Source organism: Anolis carolinensis, chromosome 6 (genome assembly GCF_035594765.1).
Source record: "Anolis carolinensis isolate JA03-04 chromosome 6, rAnoCar3.1.pri, whole genome shotgun sequence".
Taxonomy (NCBI): domain Eukaryota; kingdom Metazoa; phylum Chordata; class Lepidosauria; order Squamata; family Dactyloidae; genus Anolis; species Anolis carolinensis.
In genome coordinates, this window is record NC_085846.1 from 119086789 (window position 1) to 119110982 (window position 24194).

Sequence of the window (24194 nt, forward strand, 5' to 3'; positions counted from 1 at the left end):
CTAAAAAGGAGGTGCCAAGTCAAAACGAAACTCTTCTGAAAGTCTCATGCCTTAGGTCTTGCCGGATGACTGTAGCCAGAGAAGCCTTCAGCTGCAGACAAGGGTGGCCTGGGCACAGAGAGGCAGAAGGAGCTCCTGGCAGCACAAGACCTCAGGTGAGTCTCTGTCTGTCTGCCCATCTGTCTGTTTGGGATGCCTTCCTTGGAGCAATGCCATCATGCATGCTTTCCTGTTTTAATGGCTGGGGCTTAGCATGTGTGTGCCCAGCCTCTGATTGTCTGAAGTCCACAGCATCTCATATTCGATCCTCCCAACTGCTGGCAAAGAAGTAGGGAGCGGTTCCTAAAAATCATGCAGGTTGCAAACTTAAAATTCATCTGGCCCAGGCTGAAGTATGACCTGCATTGCATTGAAATCTCGGAAACCAGTTTCCTGAAGCATCCTGCAGTCTTAGCATCTAAGCATGCATTCAAAGAGTGGACAGAAAGGAGAATAACATTGTCTTTCCACATTGTAAAGACTAGCCAACATATTTCAGAATAACCATCCTAGCCATGAAATCATGGGATTTGTAGTTTGCTGAGGCACCAACACTCTTTGGCAATGAAAGCTAAAGAACTTCTGGTGTCTAACTAAATTAACTCTATATTGTAGATGCAGCTGTAGTTTCAAAGGTGCTACAAGGTCCCTATAATAATAATAATAATAATAATAATAATAATAATAATAATAATAATAATAATAACTTTATTTTTATACCCCGCCTCTATCTCCCCGGAGGGGACTCAGGGCGGCTTACATGGGGCCAAGCCCGAATAAAAACAGTAGCAGTATAAAACACAGCAATAGACAACAACTTGCACAAAAAAAAAATAATTAAACATTAGCCAATAAAAAACAAGAACTAATAAAAACATGGATTAAAACTGAGAGATTGTAAAAGTAGACTGGGTAAGGTGCACCATATAAATATTGTAAACACAAGGTGACTGATAAAGTGCTGCAAATTCTGGAAGTGCAAATTGGGATGGGAATAGACCCTGTGTCAATATCGAGTTGACAAAGGTAAAAGGTGCAAACCGGTACAAGAATGGTCACAGATACAGATTGCTTCTGGATGAGCAATCTTTATCTAAAGGCTTGAGTAAAGAGCCAGGTTTTCAAGCTCTTTCTCTTTGCTTCGTAAGGACCATGTGCTTTTTGCTCCTATCATGGTGAGACCTATCAGAGTGACTCTTAGCACAGTAGACGTTGACATTGATCTATGAAGAGCTTGAACATGGCCGCTGAATTAAGAAGTCATGGGGTTTCTGGGGTTGCATCGCATCTAGTTTGGGCTACTGAGGTTTGGGATGTGAACTTCCACAGCAATTGATCTTGGTCTGTAATGAAGGAAGGCAGAGTTTTCAAAAAGTTTTGGTTAGACAGGAGGGAAACACGACTGATCTGTGTGGACATTACTATGGATCCAGAGCAAAGCACGCTTGGACACACTTAAGAGTAATTTCTAGTTTGAAGATAGGTGGGAGTAGTGGAAATTGGGTAGAGAGATGGAGCTACAATTGAGTTCCTTGCAGCTCAAACCACAAAAACGGGAAACAGGACACTTTAAGGGTCTCTTGGGGAAGTTGCCTGGAAGGTGCAACAAAAGAGTCTCAGATCTATAAAAACAGAACCTGGCCCTTGATTGGCAGTCTCATTAAAAGCAAGCGGTGTGGAGATTCACCTTCTTCCCACTAAAAGCGTTCTTTTCTCTTCTCACGTGCCCATGCATTTCAGCCAACTTGGTCTTCTGGGGACCCTAGAAAGGAGAGACCTCCAAGTCACCCACCTTGAGAAGCCAGTGTTCTCTGCCTTAGAAAGGAACCGGTAGCTTTGCACAGGACAGGGGTGATCTGGGCCTCAAGGGAAGTTACTTTTCTGTTGTGGCCAATGGAAGCGAGATCTTCTGATCTGTCTTTGGTTGCCTCCAGAGAAACTGAACTATGGCAGAATGAACACCTGCTACAAAATGATTCCACCCTCTGGCTCGATTTCACTAATATTGAGCACAGCTGTTCTCAAAGAGAAATTCTGCACCTGGAACATACTGGAAGGAGTTCTTCCTCTGCAGGCTCGAAGTGTGAGCACCCCGAACATGTCATGCCCTTCCTTTGGATCCTCTCAAAGCCTGAGGCTAAGTGACTTCTAGAAGTGCATGCGATTTTTTTTTCTAGATGGGGCTTGTAGCTGAACGTGAAGCCAAGCTGCTTCAGCTCTCTCCCATCCCTAGTGTATATAAAATAATCCTGTTTAGCAACATTTCCTGATCCACATTTCTCCAGTTATTAGGGCATTCCTTGCTTTAGCTGAGTTCTTGTTTTCTTTCTTTTTGTTTCAGATCTAGAAATCCTGAGCGTTGGTATTGCTCTTTCTTTAGCTTTTAAGAATATGGCCGCATTCAGTACAGGTAAGAGTTTAATGAGCTGATTAAATTATACCAAATCAAGCCCATCTTATTGTTCTAGCAAAAATAATACTGCATATTGCAGAGGATTGCTTTCAGCTGGCACCAAAATTATGGAGGAATTGAACTGTGTTAGACAGATTGCCAACCACTAACACCAATATATGGAGGATTCAAACTCGTTACCACTACTAACACTGCCACCAATGTTATAGTCAGGAGCCTCCTCTGTGTTAGGATATTTAGAGAGTCACAGGAGATACTTTATGTGAGGAAAAAACAAGAAGTCGTGTATTTGTTCTTAAACAGTAAAGATGTGTTGCAGTTTCAATAACAGGTTAGGCTTTTCTCTTACAAAGGATGGTTTTATAACTTGAATTCTGTGGAAATATGTTCCTTCACACAGGGAATACAAACAGGATAATTTAAACCTTTAAATCCACTTCTCCTGGGATTTAACACCAGCACTCTAAACTATAGAGTCTCAATATAGTTCTCAGCCTTTCTTCCCTGAAGGCTTTTAACTATATTCCTCAAAGAAGTATCTCTCTAATAACACAGTTCCCAAAAGTATCTCTATCTTCACACTTCAAACACCAACCATCCAACTTCCGAACTGACTGAATAATTCTTCTGGCTGCATAGCTCCAACTGTCACTTTGGCTCCGCCCATCTCCAGTTGCTAAGCATCTCTCCCCATTTACATCAGCCAATCAGACTGCACTTTCAGTAATGACTGCCTAATTGCTCCTCCCCCTTGCTCTGCTTAGCTTTTGCAAGCAAGGCCTGAAGCTACCTGTACACCAACCTTGTAAGGTAGGCTTATCTCTTACACATATCTATTATGTCCTAGGTACATTTTAGCTAATTACCGCTCCCTCCCAAGTTTGCCATTCTGGGGCTATTGCACTATTGGTTGGGGAATCTGGAGCATGGCTGGTGGTTCACGGGTGGGGTTGAAGGGGTGGTGGGAAATGACACTTCTATTGTGATGGTTGAATTTTGTAGATCGTATGCTTTTTTCACATAACATAATAAACATTTAATTACAAAAAAAAATGAAAACAGCAAAGTTCCCCTTGTATAACAGTTTCTTCTATTGTTGTTCCATTTCCTTGTTTTAGCCCCTGAATTGAGGATCGTCCTCGTGGGAAAAACTGGAGTTGGGAAAAGTGCCACAGGAAACACCATCCTGGGACAGAAGCTCTTTAAATCTATTGCATCGCCCAGCTCAGTGACAAGTACATGCGGAAGGGAGGAAACTGTCATCGATGGTAGAAAAATTGTGGTTGTTGATACTCCTGGGTTTTTCGACACCAATTCAACAACCAAAGAAACTATCAAAGAAGTGAAAAAGTGTGCAAGCCTTTGCAGTCCAGGTCCACATGTGATTATACATGTCATGCAATTGGCTCCTTTCACGAAGGAGGAAAAAGAAGTAGCTAAATTAATCCAAGATGTTTTTAGCCTTAAAGCAAAGGCTTATGGAATCGTTCTGTTCACCCGTAAAGAGGGTTTGGGAGGAAGGTCTTTGAAAGAGTTCTTAGAGGACGGAGATGAATCTCTTCGGGAGCATGTGGCCAAATGTGCGGGTGGGTGCCTGGCCTTCAACAACACGGCTGAAGGTCGGGAGAGGGAAGAGCAGGTCAATGAGCTGCTTGGCATGATAGATGCCTTGGTGAAGAAGAACGACAAGGCCCCTTGCTACACTGAGGACATGCTAGCCAGGGACCAAATCACCATGAGTAAGATCCAAAATATTTTAAGACGGAACGATTGTTGCAACATACTCTAAGAGGTGCGGCTGTGCCGCCCTTTAAATCAAATCCAAAACACACCTTGGTGATACTTTTATTAGGCACAACCCCTCAAAAAACCAAGACCTGGTAGTATTAACAAATTTTATATCCACGTGCGGCTGGATCTACACTGGCACATAATCCAGTTTATGTATCCAGATCATCTGCTTTGAACAAGATTGTATGAGGCTGGTTTCAGAAACTGGATTATATGGCAGTGTAGATGTGGCCTGAGAATGTGGATAAGTGACATGCTGACTAACATAGCAGTGCCTAATATTTTATTTTTAATTTCAGAACAACATTCAGCAATATATGTTCTCTAACAGAAGCCATTTTACATGCAGATAGAAGTCCACATGGAGATATGATTGTATAAATAACATATTTACTTAAGCAGGTGTGAAAAAATGCTAGGATGTAACGTTTGCATATCTATAGATTTATAATCGCCAGTGGTCATTGAGCATCCACTGCATCTGGAATATTCCAGAGGTTGTCTATCCACATACATCTCAAATTTCAACCTACATCCAACAGTAGCCTAAGGGTCCATTGGAGGGGAGCCTCTTCTAAAGCCCGTCCAAGGCAGGGCAGAACATCCTAGGATATTTTTCATAATAATACCCCAATGCCTGCCTACAAACATGGATGTTCAAAAGAACACAGGGTGTTATGTTTATGTTCTTTCTGGTGGGTTTTTTTTGCCTGCTCTAATATTAGTCGAAAACTTCGTGCTTTTTACTTGTTGCTTAAATGTGTACTTTGAAGATTTAGAATCCTGTTAACGAGAAGAATTGCCTTTCACATTTTTACAATGTCCAAAAGAAGTAATGATTTCTTTGAGGAGAATAAAAAAAACTGATACAGAAGTGTTTTCATTCTGTCGAAATGCTATGGCATGTAACCGCCTTCCCTGCTCCTTCTGGCTTGTTACTTTAAGTGAGACCAGGGACTTCATCACATGAGGAAACACTCTGTTTCTATCCATATGCATCCCGTAGTTTTTTCTGACTGAATGCATGCTGAATGCAGACAGGATGCATGTTGACCCCATCACATCCACCCAAATACAGTAGAGTCTTGCTTATCCAACCTTCGGTCATCCAATGTTCTGTATTATCCAATGCAGTCTGCCTCCCGCCTGGATCCACAGCAGTTTCTCTAGGCAGCAACATGCAGTCGACCAACATGCCCAACAACAACACAATTTCAGCCACGCTCCCAAACAAGTGGCAGACTTGTTGTAAAACATGATGTTTTGGTGCTTAATTTGTAAAATCATAGCATAATTTGACCTTTAATAGGCTTTTCCTTAACCCCTCCGTTTATTATCCAACGTTTTCACTTATCCAACATTCTGACAGCACGTTTATGCTGGATAAGCAAGACTGTGCTGTACTACAAGTCTTATCTTCACAAAGCGCTGTGCTTTCTCCCATCACACATCGGAAGGTTGGCTCCTCCTAATTTGAAAAATTCCCTCTGTCCCTCCTTGACCTTTTAAAAAAGGAATTATTTCCCAAATCTGTCCATTGATGTAGCTTTGAAGTCTCCAAGTACCGCTCTTGAGAAATTTGAAAATGTTCTCTGTGCAGTGAATACATTCGCCTGATCACTACCTTTTGGTGTGAAATACGGAGTTCTGGGGAATCTAATAATGAGTTTTGAGGAATCTAATCTTATCAGCCTTCTAAATGGTAGATTATTGATTCATTAGATATGGTTCCTTTGCTGCATCTTCTGCTGCTGCTGCTGAGGTTAGTAATCCAGTTTTATGAGGCTGAACTCAAGGTGATGCAAAGGCAACAGCAACTTCTGACAACGCTGCTTCTAAGGAGGTGTAAATAGTTAAAAGTCTGTCGCTTCAATACAGATGCAATGGAGAAAGAAATTGCACAGATTTCAGCTTAAAAATAAAGTGGGCAATTCCCAATTTCCTTAAAACCAGATATCGTTCTCCTTCGGCGTCCCAAACATAAATACCAGCCACTTCCGTCATGAACAGTCCGGGGTCCAAAGACTCGGCCCCCAGACAAGCCTCTGAATTTCGTCATTCTGTTGCTGACGGGATGAGTACTGATTTTCCAATCACATGCAAAAACAGTGCTTCAGTGATAGAAAACTCTGCAGTATTTCAGATTTTATGACTAGAATCCCGTCTGCAAATATTCCACATCTGTGATCTTTTGCCGATGAATTTCAGCTGATTATCAACAGAATGGGGGAAAATCAAGTGATGGGATCTGTGGGAAATCATTTTCAAACAGTCTCAGAAACAGAGTGTTTCCTCATGTGATGAGGTCCCCAGAGTTGCCCGAACTACAGATTTTCTGCAGACAAATTCTTTTTGTTCAAAATCCTGCTCAGAAATAGAATCATAGAATCAGAATAGTAGAGTTGGAAGAGACCTCATGGGCCATCCAGTCCAACCCCATTCTGCCAAGAAGCAGGAAATCGCATTCAAAGCACCCCCGACAGATGGCCATCCAGCCTCTGCTTAAAAGCCTCCAAGGAAGGAGCCTCCACCACGGCCCCGGGGAGAGAGTTCCACTGCCGAACAGCCCTTCTCACAGTGAGGAAGTTCTTCCTGATGTTCAGGTGGAATCTCCTTTCCTCTAGTTTGAAGCCATTGTTCCGCGTCCTAGTCTATAGGGCAGCAGAAAACAAGCTTCTCCCTCCTCCCTAGGACTTCTCCTCACATATTTGTACATGGCTATCATGTCTCCTCTCAGCCTTCTCTTCTGCAGGCTAAACATGCCCAGCTCTTTAAGCCGCTCCTCATAGGGCTTGTTCTCCAGACCCTTAATCATTTTAGTCGCCCTCCTCTGGACGCTCTCCAGCTTGTCAACATCTCCCTTCAACTGTGGTGCCCAGAATTGGACCCAGTGTGATTCCAGGTGTGGTCTGACCAAGGCAGAATAGAATAAGGGGGAGCAGGACTTCCCTGGATCTAGACGCTATTCCCCTATTGATGCAGGACAGAATCCCATTGGCTTTTTTAGCTGCCGCATCACATTGCTGGCTCATGTTTAACTTGTTCCCCACGAGGACTCCAAGGTCTTTTTCGCACACACTGCTGTCAAGCCAGGCATCGTCCCCCATTCTGTCTCTTTGATTTCCATTTTTTCTGCCGAAATGAAGTATCTTGCATTTGTCCCTGTTGAACTTCATTTTGTTAGTTTCGGCCCATCTCTCTAGTCTGTCAAATCATGCTTTATGTGCTCTTTCTGTCACGCTCAGGGCTCAACAAGCCAAACTCTCAGTAAAAAAGACAGAAGACACCATTTAGTCATCATTGGATGCTTGGACTTGTGTGCAGCGTTCCCTTTAAACAAGTATTATTACTAATTGCTTCAGATATAGAATTCATTTTTTAAATATGCTTTTAGTTGTAGTGTTCCTCTAACCATAAGTTCTCCTCTTCTGAGACAAATCAGAAAAAAATGGGTGAGATGAAAATGCCACAACTGCCTCTTTCTATTTGTATGCCTTCACATACAGCCATTTGTGCGAATTGATGGGCTATAATTAAAGTGATTTCTTTATCTTTGCTTCTGTTTGTATAACTTTAAATATTTTAGCAAATATTCGCAATTTATGATTTGGGGAATAGTATTTGTAGTTTTTGGTGTCTGGTTATTAGATGCCTGATTGTTAGGCATTTTAGGAGTGTTTCTTTGCTGTTCCAATATAATTGTTGTAGCTCAGCCTGAGCCTGGGATTGGGCCCATTCAGCCAGTCATTGTCCCTGCACCTGCTTTGCCAAAGGACTCTGGGTTTCGGCAGCCAGAGTCTGTTCCTGTGGATTCTGGCACCAGAGACAGAATGGTTGTAGGCAGGCATTTTGAACCACATTCATCTCTGCTGCCAAGGCCAGTTCACCAGGTGTCAGGTGGACATTCTAGTTTAGAGGAGGATAATGTGTTTGATAGGAGGGAGGTGATAACTCACCGAAGGAGGGAGAAAGAATGTTTACAAAAAAAGTAAACGACTGCTTTTGAAGCTCTCTAATGAAGTTTTCTCATGAGAGAAAGAGTTTTCTCATGAAAGAAAGACCTTGGATTCACCTTAAATGCCTGGTCCTTCTCTGCTATGGCAGAGGTGTCAACATTGCAATTCAAGAGAGAAAGATCTTTGCTCCGTGTTCTTGCAGCCGTGCATTTTGCTCAAGTTCCAGCCTTGTTTTGCCTTTGAATCCAGTTGAATGTTCCAGTAACTTTGCCATTTGGATTTGGGTTACCTTGGATTATTTTGGAGTTTGATCCTGCATTCTAGTCTTGTTTCCTGCGGTTCCAGTTTGTTCCATGCCTTGGAAGTGAACCTCATTTGGACTATTCTTGATGCTTTTCGTGGAACTGTGTTCGATATCTGGTTTGAACTATGTTCTTTGAATGACTCTTGCTTTAAGATTTTTTAAGTACACTGCTCTTGTGGATTTAAACCCATTTTATTGACTCTGAACTTTATTTGCTTGTGCTTACTTATAACCATCAATAAACAGCTTGTTTGCCTATATTCTGGGGCTCCAGTGTGGTTTTAAGGTGCCTACGCAGCCTAGGGGTGCAACAATAATACTGTATTAGCTACTGGCTACCAGTATTCAAAAACCCTAGAATTAGGACAGTAAAGAGTTCTTTCTTTCTCCCACCCTGGTCATCATTCCACAGATAGATATATAAACCCCACTTGCCTAGTTTCAAACTTCCGAGGATGCCTGCCATAGATGTGGGAGAAATGAAAGGAGAGAAGGGCTTGCTTGTTTGCAGTGTAAATGTGTCCTGTATGGCCAGTGGCCACCACCCCACGCCACCCCTCTCCAACCAGCCATAGCTGCTAAAAATATTTAATTTTCTTGGCCAAAATTTAAACATTCACCAAGCATCTTTCTGAAACTTGGGGGGAATGATGCCCTGGTTATGTTCTGTAATTGTAGAGAAATTCAAGGACATCACTCTTGTAGTTTGCTTTTTTAAAAAAGGGTTGTTGGTAAAAACCTTTAAAAAAATCCCCCAAAATCAATAGATGAAACTTGGGGGGTTACAGTGTTAAACGTATTCTACCTTTGTAGCAATTTTCACCCCAATAGCTCTAAAAATAAGGGAGAACGGAGCCCCGGAAACCCCCACATGTGCAATTACTTTAACGAAATAGTAACAAAATTCTGTTACTCTCATTATTGGAACAGAAATTTGACTAATGATACTTTAGAAACATCTCCCCCTAATTTTGTAATGACGTTGTAATGACATTTATTTTATCGATTGCACAGCCCTTGTATCTAGTTGTGATTCTGTGCCAAGAATAACTGGCTCCTTCTGTGTAGGATGGATAAGGCCATTTGAAAGAAATGGGCTTGGCTGCATTGAAAGAAATTATCTCCTTTTCTGGGAAGGGCCGTGACTGTTTGCTACCCACAGACAAGAGGAAGCTTATTTTCTCCTTTCTGGAACTTGAGAAACTACAAGTCACTTCTTGTGTGAGAGAATTGGCCATCTGCAAGGACGTTGCCCAGGGAACGTTGCCTGGATGTTTGATGTTTTACCATCTTTGTGGGAGGCTTCTCTCATGTCCCCACATGGAGAGCTGGAGCTGACAGAGGGGAGCTCACCCGGATTCAAATTGCTGACTTGTTGGCCAGCAGTCTTGCCAGCACAAGGGTTTAAACCATTGCACCACTGGGGCTCCTTCTGGGAAATGCCATGACTGTAGAGAAGGTGCAAGCACTACCACTTTAGAACAAATGCCATGGTAAATACCACTTTCTTAGTGTAACCCTTGCAGAGTGTTCTGTGAGCACATTAGGTGAGATAAGCAAAGGATTTCAGCAGCAAAAGAGATTTAAAAATGGACAAAGCCATCCATAAAAATGTGGAATAAACACCAAGAAAGAACTGGGAAGCCCTGGCCTTGGAGTGTTGGACCTGGAGGCCAGCTGTGACCAACAGTGCTGTGGATTTTGAAGAGGCAGAAATGGAGGGTGAAAGGGAGACGTGTGCCAGGAGGAAAGTGTGCCAAGCAAACACTTGCCATGACCGACGTCCTTCTGGAAATGTATGTTCTCACTACGAAAGAAAGACCATGAGGATCCAAAGTAGGTCTCTACAGTCACCATCATAAGCTTTGGGTTTTCCCACCACCCAGACTCTACCCCTGGAAGACCATCAGGCTCATGGGCCACGAGTTGTAGCCTATGATGATATGAAGAGGGGCACATGGGGAGGACGTATACCCCACCCCATGCCCCATTCCCATTTTGAAATATGCTTAAAGTTTCCCTTTCCCCCTTTTCTTTGTTGGAACACACTCAGATGGTGACAACCTGAATAGTGGAAGGCTGTTCTCTGCACAAAACGACCTGCCCCTCCTGCCACAGTATTGCCATTTAGCCCAATATATAAAGTATGAAGGAATTTACTATCATATATTGACTCTATGAGTAGTATTCTTCAGGCTGGTGAGTTGGAACATCAGGAGCAGAGCTGCCTCTTGTTCTGTTAGTTGAGAGAAAACGTGGGAGTCTTGAGAGGATAGTGGGGAGCCTCTCTTATTTATTTATTTATTTATTTATTTCAAATATTTCTATCCCGCCCTTCTCACCCGGAGGGACTCAGGGCGGCGTACAATTGGCAACAATTCGATGCTGATACATCATTAAAAACAACAACATATAAAAAATACAACCAATTAAATACAGTATAAAATATAAAACATAAAACGTGTTTAAAATCCGTTTGTCCAATATCCTCCAACTTTATCCATATCTTATCTTTATCTCTTTCCCTCTTCATGAGCCCCGGACTCTCTTTCAGTTTCGGAGAGGAAAGAGACGGGCAGAGAGCCATCCGTCTTGGGCTCCTCGGGCCTCCAGATCATTTCCTCTGGAGATTTTATCCAATCTTCCCTGGAAACGGAGGGGCAGAAGGCATGGAGAGATAGTTGTAGGGACAAAAGCAGGAACTGACTGAGGCCAAAATCTGTGCAAAGGAAGTGGGTGGGAAAGGCCCTGTTTTGCCCCTGGTGTAAAGAGAACTATGGGGAGCAGGGAATGGCCCGTCCCATTGGGAACCTTCCAGGAGCCAGGACCTGTCCGTTCTCTCCCCCGTCATCATGTGCGTCCATTGTGACATCGAAGGTAATGAGCCAAGAAGGTGAGCTCTTGCAGAAAAGGTGCCTGTTCATTAACAATGGGCACAAACAATGGGCACGAGGATATTGTGATCGAGGTGACCTCCCCTCCAGGACTTTGTAAAAGATAGTTCAAAAATCAAGACTTTATGTTCTATATTCCATATATTTATAGTAGAAGGTGATTGAGACTTTTTACTGGAGTTTACTGTGGATTATCCCTGCATTCTGAGGCAAGAGATAACAACTTCATGAATTGTAAAATCATGCTGCAAAAACTCCACTTCTATGAATTTCCATATTGGGTTCCCCAGATGTTATGAACTTCGTTCTTATCAGATATTTTCAATTGTTTATATCATTCATGATTCCCCTTTATGCAATGTAACCCACCTTTATGGATTCTCCCTTATTTCCTCGAAATCTACCTATCTGCCTATATGTATTTATACTCTTTGGGATCCCCGGAAAATATGTGTTTTTCCCAGCTGGGTTTATGTTCCAACTTTATTTTAATTTTCACTTTATCCCATATATTTGTCAAATCATCAAATCAAATGGGAAATATTATGACCCCAACGTGAACCTCGGCCCCATGACCCAGACCTCCCTTCCCAAAAAAACAAAAGGATAATCTGCCACCGTTTAATCCAATCTCATTCCGATCGCATGGACAATATAGGGTTTAGAGTCACCAAATTCCTAAAGGTGACTCGCCCCCAAGGCAAACATTGTCATATCCCAGGCCAGGACGCCGCTGGAAGGCACCCTGTGGGGCCCGTCAATGACGGCTCATCACCACCCATCACCACTTCCCGTCTGACACCCCAAGGCATATCTAAGATCTGTGAACGTGACAGGACCCCGGACACCCTTGATGGGTGCCATTAATTCCTTTAGAAATCGGCTGGGCCAGAATTAATCTGATATTTCCTGTCCGGTCACCTCATTGTTTCAACAGCTCCCGCCTCCTCCTCTCTGATTGGCCCGAGGGGGGACAAAAAACGGCTCCCCATTGGGCCAGCAGAGCAAGGCGGGAAACGAAAGCCCGCCTCGTTCAACCTCTCAGCCTATCCGCGATCAGATGGGCAGGGAAGCGGGGCGGGAAATTCAAGGGGCTGTCAGACCAAAACATTGTATAAATATGACTTTATTTGAAACATATGTTACGCTAGTAGATTGAATGATCGCTATTAGCGTCCTTTTCAGCTGAATTGCTCAATAAAAACTCCTTGGCGGATTTTCCTTCAACTTGGCGGACCTTCTTCATTTCAGGCTTCAGGTTGTATTGCGGCTTATATTCTCCTTTTGGCTTCGCCAAGGTCCGTTCCCTCAGGACCGGGTCGGGTCTCTCTTTAAGGGCCCGATCCCCCAAAGTGCGGTCGACAACATAATTTGGCTTTACCACGAAGGGACTTGCTTGGAAGTTCCAAAGATCAATTTCTAGGCTAAAATTCCAAGCGGCGACCTTGGTCCAGATATTCTGGGACAGGTTGGGGAGAGAAACGGCTGCAAGGAGGGCCCTCCGACCAACAATTTGACCTCATTTCACATCCAAATTTCTCTGGCAGTCCCTTTCTCTCTCTAGATCTGATTCAGGGTACTGAACAAAGGAGCCAGATAGGAGGAAGCAGATTTTTAGCTCCTCGAAGGAAAGGCACCAACGTGAAACAGGGGACGCCCTGTAAAAAAAATAAAAGGGAACCGGCCCCGTTGTTAAGACCCAGGTGGGCGGAGTTCTGGAGGTATGGCACTTCGGATCAGGGCTCGGTAACAAATTCCTGGTGAAACGCGGGAACATCTGGCGCCCGGTGGTGTGTGAGAACAGTCTGGCTTGTAAGATTACAGGTTCTAGGATCGTGGGGTAGGGGAACGGTTGTGTTCCCGGGGCACCTGCGGATCCCACGAACGCCAGCCATTCAGCCTTGGTGTAGGGAGAACTCTTGAAAGGACGAGTTGCATCCAGCCGGTGGGTGAGTCGTTACTCCATTAACTGTCAGGTACTGGGCAGGGGCTGAGCCAAGGATGGGTGTTTGTTCAAGCACGTCTAGGGTGTCCCACCCCAGCAGACATCCCCAGGGATTCTCCATTGGGAAAGATCCTGGCCAATTGGGGTGGGCTTTGCATCGAAAAACATGGTGCAGGCCAGGTTGGGCTAACTCAGAGCACATAAGTGGCCCCTTGTGGCCCTTGAAGGGGGAACAGCTTGCCCCCCCTTGCTCAAGTCGCCGAATTCGGAGTGTTGACCTAAGGTGACTCGCCAGGGGGAGGGCAAGTGGTCCCAACTTGCTTATGCTGCGATGTTCATGGCCTTAAGCCAGAGGGAGAGTGGAAGGGGAGAGGGGGTCCAAGTCTTCCCATGCAGGGACGTGGGCTCCAAACCTACCCTCCTCAGAAGCTCCTCTCTAGACCTACTTCCCCTTACCCCCTCCTCCAGAGGATTTTCTGGACACATTTGCTTGCCCTCTCCCCCAATCCCTATCCCTACTTTTTCTCCTCACCCTGAGTCCTACACTGATCCAAATTGGCCTTCCAAGGGAACCCTTACTTCAGGGATCCCCCCCCCCAAGAAATTCCCCTCCAGAGAGTTCAGCCCAGTCTAACGTGAAGGAGGGCTCCCAGCCCCCTCCCCTCTCACCCCGAAACACACCTGATCCAAAACACTGTTCCTCTTCTCAAGTCACACTCTCTCAGCCCCCATCCCAGCCGTTCCTTTGAAGCCTGATGCCCCCCCCCCAAATTGTATCTGCCCCTGCCACTCAACTCCTGCCACATTCTGAGTTTTCCTCAGATGGGAAGAATCGCCCCACCATCCCCCTCCCTTACTCTTGCCCCCACCAGGCTCTCTCTCTCTCTCTCTCTCTCTCTCTCTGCGCTCATTCCTCTCTTGGAGAGAGAGGAGAAGGAGGGGCAGCGGGGAGATTGTGCAAAGAGGACACTTTTTTCCTCTTCCTGTTTTTGGAGGGGCAAAGGGGGGAGAAGATTCAGTCCTGAAGCCTGCCACCAAGATCTATAGTTCTCCAAGGATTGCTTCCTTCTTTCAAATCAAATCTTCTCCAACTTGATATTCTGCCTTGCCTACCCTCAAATTGTACCCTTTTTTTCTTTTCTCTCTCTCTCTCTCTTCCCCGGCCTGAGTGAAAATCTCTCTCTCTCCCTCAAATCTCAAATCCATTTCTCCTCTCCTTCCTCTCTTCTCACCTTTAAAATCCCTTATTTCCCTTTGTTCCCATTTTCTACACACTATCCCTAAGATTTTACCTCAGTGTTGTCTTATATTTCCTTTGGTCCTTACAAAAGGGGGGAGGGGGGCATTCCTTTAGCCGCTTCTGTTTCTTAATTTCCCCTTTTCTTTCTCTCCCATCTGGGAAGCATGGCAAAGGATTTGGGTGGGGGAGGGGGACTCCCAGAAAAGTGTTGATTAAATTTTGTGTGTTTATGTAATGTGTGGGCTGTAAACTCTTCTCTACTCATCCCTTTGCCTTAAAAGCCACCAGTGATATATAGTTTTCTGGGAAGGAGGGCTGGAATGGACTAGCTTAGTGCTATGCTCTCTCTCGCTCCCTTTTCTTCTGTGCCATCTCACCTCCCTATTTTCAAAGGTTCAAGCCCTAATATTTTGTGAGACCCCCCCCCCCCAGAGAAAACCTGCTGCTTCTGTGGTTTTAACTTTTTCTTGTCTCTCTCTCCTCAAGCCTCCCTTATCTTAGAGAGAAAAGGGGGGGATGGAAGAATTGATGTATTTTTCTATATGTGAGTTTTTTTTCTCTCTCTCTCTCTCTCTTCCACTTCATGTTTTCCTAGGCCAAAATGCACTTCAACATTCTCCTTTTTCAAAGCTCCCCCCCCCTTCCTTCCCAGCATCCCCATTTCTCCTTATAAACATTCAGTCAAAATCCTGGTTTACTTTTATAGTAAAGGCACTCTTTCACTCTCCACAGTTCCCCAACAATCTCCTTTCTTCCTTTCGGGTCCTTCTCCCTCCCTTTCCCTGAGTGCATGCGTGTGAATGTTTTAAAAATCCCTCTAACTGCCTTTAATTATGAGGGGGGGCAGTACAGAGTCCAGGGGACCTTCCAGGCACAGCTGAAGAGATCCAGAGGACCGGACCCAACCACCTGACTGAGGACATCAGACCAGACTGCAAGACCCATAATCCATACCTGCCACCATGAACAGTTCTAAGACCTGGGTAGGGGCTCTCGGAGTGCGCTGTGGATTTCATGTAGCAGCTAGAACCCAGAGGCCATTGGAGATGGTCCTGTGAGGGTAAGCCCGGACCCCCAGTCACCCAGAAGAGACAGCCCCACCTGGGGCTGATCTGAGACCCCAACGGGGGAAGCAGCCCCATCTGCCTGGCTCAGGGGCTAGAGACTAAGACACTGCTGAAAGGATTCTTGCACATGGCAGGCTTTTATGGCCAGACCACCGTATGGTGCCCTCCAGCTGGCCTGGTTCTGCCCTGGCAAAGGGCTACTGAGTGCAGGTCTGCCTTTGACGCTGCCAAGGAGGCCCTCATGACATCACCAGGGGACAGAATTGGCCGCCATGGCAGAAGATGTCCCAGAAGAAATGAACAGGATTCTACCAGTGACCACCATGAGGGAAGGATGTTCCACTTTCACCAGAGCTGTGCCAAAGAAGGACCCCAGGACTGCTGGAGCCCTCACAAGGTATGAGTGACATCCCTGACTAACCCCACCACGGGAGGGAGGGGGGCTTATAATCTGTCCTTAGTTTCCCTAGGCACTCTCTCCTTTCCGTCTCCTCTGTTGGAGTGCTGGACCTGCCTGCAGTCACCAGGAGGCGCCGTGCTGTGAGGCGCAGAAGCTGTGCCCAGTTGCCCCCAGCTGCCAACTACAAAGGGGGGCCCAAGCTGCAGCCAAGAAAAGGCAGCCAAATGGGAGTACTGCATCACAGCCTCCATCATCCCCAGCCCTCACCACCTCCACCTTCATGCTCCATTTCCCATGACTCCAGACCAAGGGACATCTGTTTCAACACCATGGGATCACCCACCACTGACTGAACCTCAGCTTTCACCTCTTCAAGCTCCTGCCCTCCAACAAAAGTCACAATTTGATCTACCAAGGCAGAGGCCCTGCATGCAGTGAAATGTCGGGGCTTTGGGAAATGTTCATAGCCATTTCCAAGCCCCGAAGGGGGGAAAATGTGATCGAGGTGACCTCCCCTCCAGGACTTTGTAAAAGATAGTTCAAAAATCAAGACTTTATGTTCTATATTCCATATATTTATAGTAGAAGGTGATTGAGACTTTTTACTGGAGTTTACTGTGGATTATCCCTGCATTCTGAGGCAAGAGATAACAACTTCATGAATTGTAAAATCATGCTGCAAAAACTCCACTTCTATGAATTTCCATATTGGGTTCCCCAGATGTTATGAACTTCGTTCTTATCAGATATTTTCAATTGTTTATATCATTCATGATTCCCCTTTATGCAATGTAACCCACCTTTATGGATTCTCCCTTATTTCCTCGAAATCTACCTATCTGCCTATATGTATTTATACTCTTTGGGATCCCCGGAAAATATGTGTTTTTCCCAGCTGGGTTTATGTTCCAACTTTATTTTAATTTTCACTTTATCCCATATATTTGTCAAATCATCAAATCAAATGGGAAATATTATGACCCCAACGTGAACCTCGGCCCCATGACCCAGACCTCCCTTCCCAAAAAAACAAAAGGATAATCTGCCACCGTTTAATCCAATCTCATTCCGATCGCATGGACAATATAGGGTTTAGAGTCACCAAATTCCTAAAGGTGACTCGCCCCCAAGGCAAACATTGTCATATCCCAGGCCAGGACGCCGCTGGAAGGCACCCTGTGGGGCCCGTCAATGACGGCTCATCACCACCCATCACCACTTCCCGTCTGACACCCCAAGGCATATCTAAGATCTGTGAACGTGACAGGACCCCGGACACCCTTGATGGGTGCCATTAATTCCTTTAGAAATCGGCTGGGCCAGAATTAATCTGATATTTCCTGTCCGGTCACCTCATTGTTTCAACAGCTCCCGCCTCCTCCTCTCTGATTGGCCCGAGGGGGGACAAAAAACGGCTCCCCATTGGGCCAGCAGAGCAAGGCGGGAAACGAAAGCCCGCCTCGTTCAACCTCTCAGCCTATCCGCGATCAGATGGGCAGGGAAGCGGGGCGGGAAATTCAAGGGGCTGTCAGACCAAAACATTGTATAAATATGACTTTATTTGAAACATATGTTACGCTAGTAGATTGAATGATCGCTATTAGCGTCCTTTTCAGCTGAATTGCTCAATAAAAACTCCTTGGCGGATTTTCCTTCAACTTGGCGGACCTTCTTCATTTCAGGCTTCAGGTTGTATTGCGGCTTATATTCTCCTTTTGGCTTCGCCAAGGTCCGTTCCCTCAGGACCGGGTCGGGTCTCTCTTTAAGGGCCCGATCCCCCAAAGTGCGGTCGACAACAATATGTACTGATGGAACCTCGCCTTTTGCACTTTTGACCACTTGTGCTGGACACTAACTTAGAAATGCCTCCAAGGGTGTCATGCATTGCTTTACCTATAAACGTAAATGTAACTGAAGCATTGGGTGTCCCATTCCTTTTTTTTTTTTTGGCACCCATGAGTTCCTGTTTTTCTGGGTTTTTTTAAACTTATTTTTCAAAAATAAATATTTCTTGAGACCCCAAAAGGCCTGATTCTTGCCAGCTAGGTTTTAAAACTGCACCTTTTGAAAGATTGAAGTGACACTATCACTGACAAAACTTCCCTGCCACCTGAATGGGAAGAGCCAAAGGCAAAGAAGAATAACACATACAGGCAAGACACATCTTTTAGGGAGCTGTACAAGTTCTTTAGTTCACCACTTAGACAGATGTTGCTGATACACATGGGGGTTTTCCCCTTTCTTCCTTGCAATGTAAGCATTAAAAAAGCACCACTAGGAAAAAGAAAACATACAAGCAAGACTTCTTGAGCCAAGGTTGCCTTAGGGTTGCCACAGGTCATACAAGCAAGACTTCTTGAGCCAAGGTTGCCTTAGGGTTGCCACAGGTCATACAAGCAAGACTTCTTGAGCCAAGGTTGCCTTAGGGTTGCCACAGGTCATACAAGCAAGACTTCTTGAGCCAAGGTTGCCTTAGGGTTGCCACAGGTCATACAAGCAAGACTTCTTGAGCCAAGGTTGCCTTAGGGTTGCCACAGGTCATACAAGCAAGACTTCTTGAGCCAAGGTTGCCTTAGGGTTGCCACAGGTCGCCTTGAAAGCACACAACAACAGACTTGCTTCCTTCACAGGACAAATGGGAACATTATTAATGTGGATGGAGAACACATTTTGCACAGAAGGTCTTGGAGGAAAGGTTTCTGCACAACAGTGTTTTCTGCACATAAAATGCTACGTTAGCCATGTACTCAAGTCTCCATGTGTGTTGTACGGCCAGGCTCTTTTGTGCAAAGCCTTCTGTCCACTTGCGCTCTACAGACACCTCTGTGCAAAACATGGAGCCAAGGAGGGACACAACCTATGGCCTCGGTATCATGGTTTCTCTCCCAAGTTTTGGTTGGCCCCTTTGGGATGTCCAAGCCGGTGTGTGTGTGTGGTGTGGTGTGATTGGGAAGGGTATTCTGGTATATGCATGGCACGCACCATGTTTACAAGGATTGGGGCATCTGGTTGTGTTTCTCTGCCAACTGGTTTCTTCTGTGCAGGATCGATAAGGCCCAGCTGGGAGGTGGCCCCACTTTCTGAAAGAAGAGGGCTTGGCCACATTGAAAATAAATTATCTCTTTTTCTGAAAAGAGCCCTAACTATTTCCTTTCTCACAGACAAGGGGGAGTTTCTCTTCTCCTTTCTGGGAAATGCCGTGACTGTAGAGAAAGAGAAAGCACCACTGCTTTAGGACCAGGGCCAAGGCAAACAGCACCTTCTCAGTGTATCCCCTGCTGTGTTTGCTGTGGACACATTGGGACAAGCAAAAGATTTCAACAGCAAAAGAGATTCAAAGATGGGCTTCAAGCCATCCTTAAAAATGTGGAACACACACCGAGAGAGAACTGGGAAGCCCTGGCCTTGGAGCGTTGGGCCTGGAGGCCAGCTGGGACCAACAGTGATGTTGATTTTGAAGAGGCACAAATGGAGGACAAAGGGAGAAATGTGCCAGGAGGAAGGTGTGCCAAGCAAACCCTTGCCGCGACTGACTTCCTTCTGAAAATGTATGTTCTCACTGCGAAATAAAGACCACGAGGATCCAAAACAGGTCTCTACAGTCACTTGCGGACCCACCACCCAGACTTTACCCCTAGAAGACAATCAGACCCATGGGTCACCAGTTGTAGCCTATGATGATATGAAGATGGGCACATTGGGAAGCATACCCCACCCCATGCCCCATTCCCATTTTAAAATATGCTTCAAGTTCCCCTTTCCCCCTTTTCTTTGTTGGAACACACTCAGAAGGCCATTCTCTGCTCAAAATGACCTGTCCCTCCGGCCACAGTATAATCTATATCTATATCTATATCTATATATATAATAAAAGTGAATGTTTGTATCGGAGTATGTATCAGCGTTTTGATTGGCCTGGCGGAATATGTGCTCGCGTTTTGATTGGCCGGCCGGAATATGGATCAGCTTTCTGATTGGCCGGCCGGAATATGGGCCAGCTCTGATTGGCCGCCACTTTCACAGGCCACTGGGATTGCTGAGGGAAAAACTACTACCAACTGGCTTCGTTCGGCCTACTTATCTCCTCAGAACGATGCCAGCTTTGGTACAGTTAACAGCTTCGGCCTACACTTTGGTAATCCAAAACACCACTGGGACCATCAGGAGGGCCGAAACTGGACCAAACTTGACACACATCACCCCTAGGACCCAGGAACCAAATGACAACGGATCTGGACCACATAGACCCAACATGCCCAACTGTCATACTGTGATCGAGGTGACCACCCTCCCCCCCAGGACTTTGTAAAAGATAGTTCAAAAACCAAGACTTTATGTTCTATATTCCATATATTTATAGTAGAAGGTGATTGAGACTTTTTTACTGGAGTTTACTGTGGATTATCCCTGCACTCTGAGGCAAGAGATAACAACTTCATGAATTGTAAGATCATGCTGCTAAAACTCCACTTTTATGAATTTCCATATTGGGTTCCCCAGATGTTGTGAACTTCGTTCTTATCAAATGTTTTCAATTGTTTATATCATTCATGATTCCCCTTTATGCAATGTAACCCACCTTTATGGATTCTCCCTTATTTCCTCGAAATCTATCTATCTGCCTATATGTGTTTGTACTCTTTAGGATCCCCGGAAAATATGTATTTTTCCCAGCAGGGTTTATATTCCAACTTTATTTTATTTTTCATTTTATTTCATATAATTGTCAAATCATGAAATCAAATGGGAAATATTTTGACCTCAACATGAACCCCAGGTCCTATGACCCAGGCTTCCCCTTCCCAAAAACAAAAGGTGATTCGCCCCCAAGGCAAACATTGTCATATCTCACCCAAAGGAAAAAACCAGGACATCTCAGGAAGGCACCCTGCTGGGCCCATTTCCACCCATCCTTACTTCCACCTCTGACACCCCAAGGCATATCTGAAATCAGTGTACATGACAGAAACCCCTGATGGCTGTCATTAATCCCTTTAGAAATCGGCCGGACAGGAATTAATCTGATCTTTCCTGCCCTGTCACTTCATTGTTCCAATAACTCCCGCCTTCCCCTTCCTGATTGGCCCGGGTGGGGACAAAAAGCAGCTCCCTATTGGGCCAGCAGAGCAAGGCGGGAAACGAAAGCCCGCCTCGTTCAACCCTCTAGCCTATCCGCGATCAGATGGGCGGGGGAGCGGGGCGGGAAATTCAAGGGGCTGTCAGACTGAAACACTGTATAAATATGGCTTTATTTTTGATATATGGTACCCTAGTAGACTGAATGATCGGTACTAGTGTCCTTTTCAGCTGAATCGCTCAATAAAGACTCCTTGGCGGATTTTCCTTCATCTTTGGCGGACCTTCTTCATTTCGGCTCCAGGTTGTATTGCGGCTCATATTCTCTTATCGGCTCCGCCAAGGTCCGTTCTCTCAGGACCGGATCGGCTCTCTCCTTAAGGGGCCCGATCCCCTAGAAACGCGGTCGATAACAATACTGATAATAAAAAACTTTGGTTCTAAGAATTACAGTTCACTCACACATTCACAGCATTCTGAATCCAACTAATGATGGAAAATAATTATGTTTTAATGCTTCCTTTTCAACAATGTTTGTGGGTATGTTTATGAAAACTCTACCCCCTCACCTCACCTCCTTCAGCGCTTCTACTGACAGGCTGCTAGGCCCGGCCAGGCCCAAAGGAGGGGGCCATCTTCACCCCTTAATACTGTTCCAAAGAAGACAGGTTTTCCCTAGCTCATTGGGACATAGTATTATTCACAGCACACTAAAGAGAAAATAATGACTATCTTTTAAATCTTTCCTTTTAAGGGTGGTTTACTCCCCCCCCCCCCCCCCGTTTTTACTGAGGCAAAAAACTACCACAGAGCAGGCTTTGGCCTACTCACTCTAACAGGCCTGACACATACAGTCCCCATGGCCTACTATACATCCGGGCCCTGTTTGGAGTGGGATGGACCATGGATGATGGACTTGCATATGGGAGTTGTAGTTCACCTGCCCCCACTGAACACAGCTATGTCTTATTTATACAACTATTGCTTGACGTTACTTTTATGTTTTATTTATATGGTGGATGTTAGCACGTGGCTTAATGACCTTGCAAGCCACTTTGGGTCCATTGCAGAAAGGCAGGGGAGAAATATCAGAATTAAATAAATACATAAATAAATAAATGTCTCAATGGTATGTATGGTTGGAATGACCTTCTGTCGGGAGGGCTTGAATGGACTCTTCCTTTGTGGCAGATGGGGCTGGACTGGATGACCTTCAAAGACCCCTTTCAAATCTAGGACTCTATCTATCTCCCAATCGTATGTATGACTGGATGGCCATCTGTCAGGAGGGCTTGGATGGTGTCTTCCTTTACAGCAGAAGGGGCTGGACTGGATGACCTTCAGAGACCCCTTTCAAATCTAGGACTCTCTCTATCTCCCAATCGTATTTGTGACTGGATGGCCATCTGTCGGGAGGGCTTGGATGGTGTCTTCCTCTATGGCAGAAGGGGGTTCCACTAGATGGCCTTTGGGCACCCCTTCTAACTCTAGGATTCTATGGAAGCCTTTAAACCAGGCACGGGCCAACTTGGGCCCTCCAGCTGTTTTGGACTCCAACTCCCACAATTCCAGACAGCCTACCCCATGATGCGCTTTATGTCCTGGTGCCGTTTGCGGGATGATGGACCATGGGTGATGGGATATGTAGTACTTTCAATCGCTACGATTCCCACAGACCACTGCGATGCCCACCAGTGACGGAACTGGACCAAACTTGGCACACAGATGGGACATACAGTACCTTCACTCGCTTCTTGAGACCACAGCAACTGCTACATATGACAGAACTGAACCAAATCTGGTATATATATCCCAAATGACACACTTTATATGTTGCAGCAGTTTGGGGGAGGATGGACCAAGGACGATGGGATTTGCAGTACCTTCATCCAATTCACCTCCCACAGGCCACTGTGATTCCCATGAATGACAAAACTGTACCAAACTTGATACAAAGGTGCAATGTGGCCCCTTTTACGTCCTGATCTGGTTTGATGCAGGATGGACCTTGGATGATGGGATTTGCAGTACCCTTATCCTATTCACCTCCCACGGACCACTGTGATACCCATGAAAGACGAAACTGTACCTTACTTGGCAACAGGTGCATTGTCACACAATTTATGTCCTGGTGTTGTTTGCAGAAGAATGCACCAAGGATGATGGGATTTCCAGTACCTTCATCCAATTCAACTCCCACAGACCACTGTGATGCCCATGAATGATGAAACTGTACCAAACTTGACATATAGGTGTAGTGTGGCCCACTTTACATCCTCCTATCATTTGAGGGAGCAACAGACTATGGATGATGGGATTGACAGTACCTTCACTCACTTCCCCAGACCACTGCGACCCTCACCAATGTCTGATCAAGACCAAACTTGACACATCAAGTCCCCATGACCTGCTTTACATCCTGAAGCTGTTTGGAGGGGGATCGACCATGGACTTGCATATGGGAGTTGTAGTTCACCCGTACCAACTAAAGCCGACTGACACTGGATCGAGACTAAACTTGGAACACAGGCAAACAATTCAGTTCTCAAATAACCCGGGCACCGCCGGGTCCCCAAGCTAGTATATAATAAAAGTCAATGTTTGTATGCAGGTATGTATGTATGCGGGTATGTGGCAGCTTTCTGATTGGCCACCACTTCCACAGGCCACTGAGACCACCAGAAATGACGGATCTGGCCCAAACCTGACACATTTAACCCCCATGAGGCACTTTATGGCCTGGTGCCGTTTGGGGGAGGATGGACCACAGATGATGGGATTTGCAGTACTTTCAAACACTTTAACTCCCACAGACTACTGCAATGCCCATCAATGATGGAAATGGACCAAACTTGGCACACAGAACCCCTGTGGCCCCCTTTATGTCCTGATGTATATTGGGGCAGGATGGACCAAGGATGATGGAATTTGCAGTACCTTTCCTCACTTCTTGAGACCACAGCAACTGCCACAAATCACAGAACTGAACCAAACCAGGCACACATATCCCAAGTGACACACTTCACATGCTGCAGCAGTTTGACGGAGGATGGACCAAGGATTATGGGA

The 24194-nt window shown here is 45.4% G+C and overlaps 1 protein-coding gene across 1 annotated transcript; it reads left to right on the forward strand.

Annotated features, from left to right (window-relative positions):
* Positions 1-8: 8 nt before the first annotated feature.
* LOC100552455 (GTPase IMAP family member 7) lies at positions 9-5117 on the forward strand. The gene is made up of 3 exons (XM_062983713.1): positions 9-155; positions 2381-2449; positions 3571-5117. The coding sequence occupies exons 2-3, from the start codon at positions 2431-2433 to the stop codon at positions 4239-4241; spliced, it is 690 nt and encodes a 229-aa protein (XP_062839783.1). The 5' UTR covers positions 9-155; positions 2381-2430; the 3' UTR covers positions 4242-5117.
* The last annotated feature ends 19077 nt before the right edge of the window (positions 5118-24194 follow it).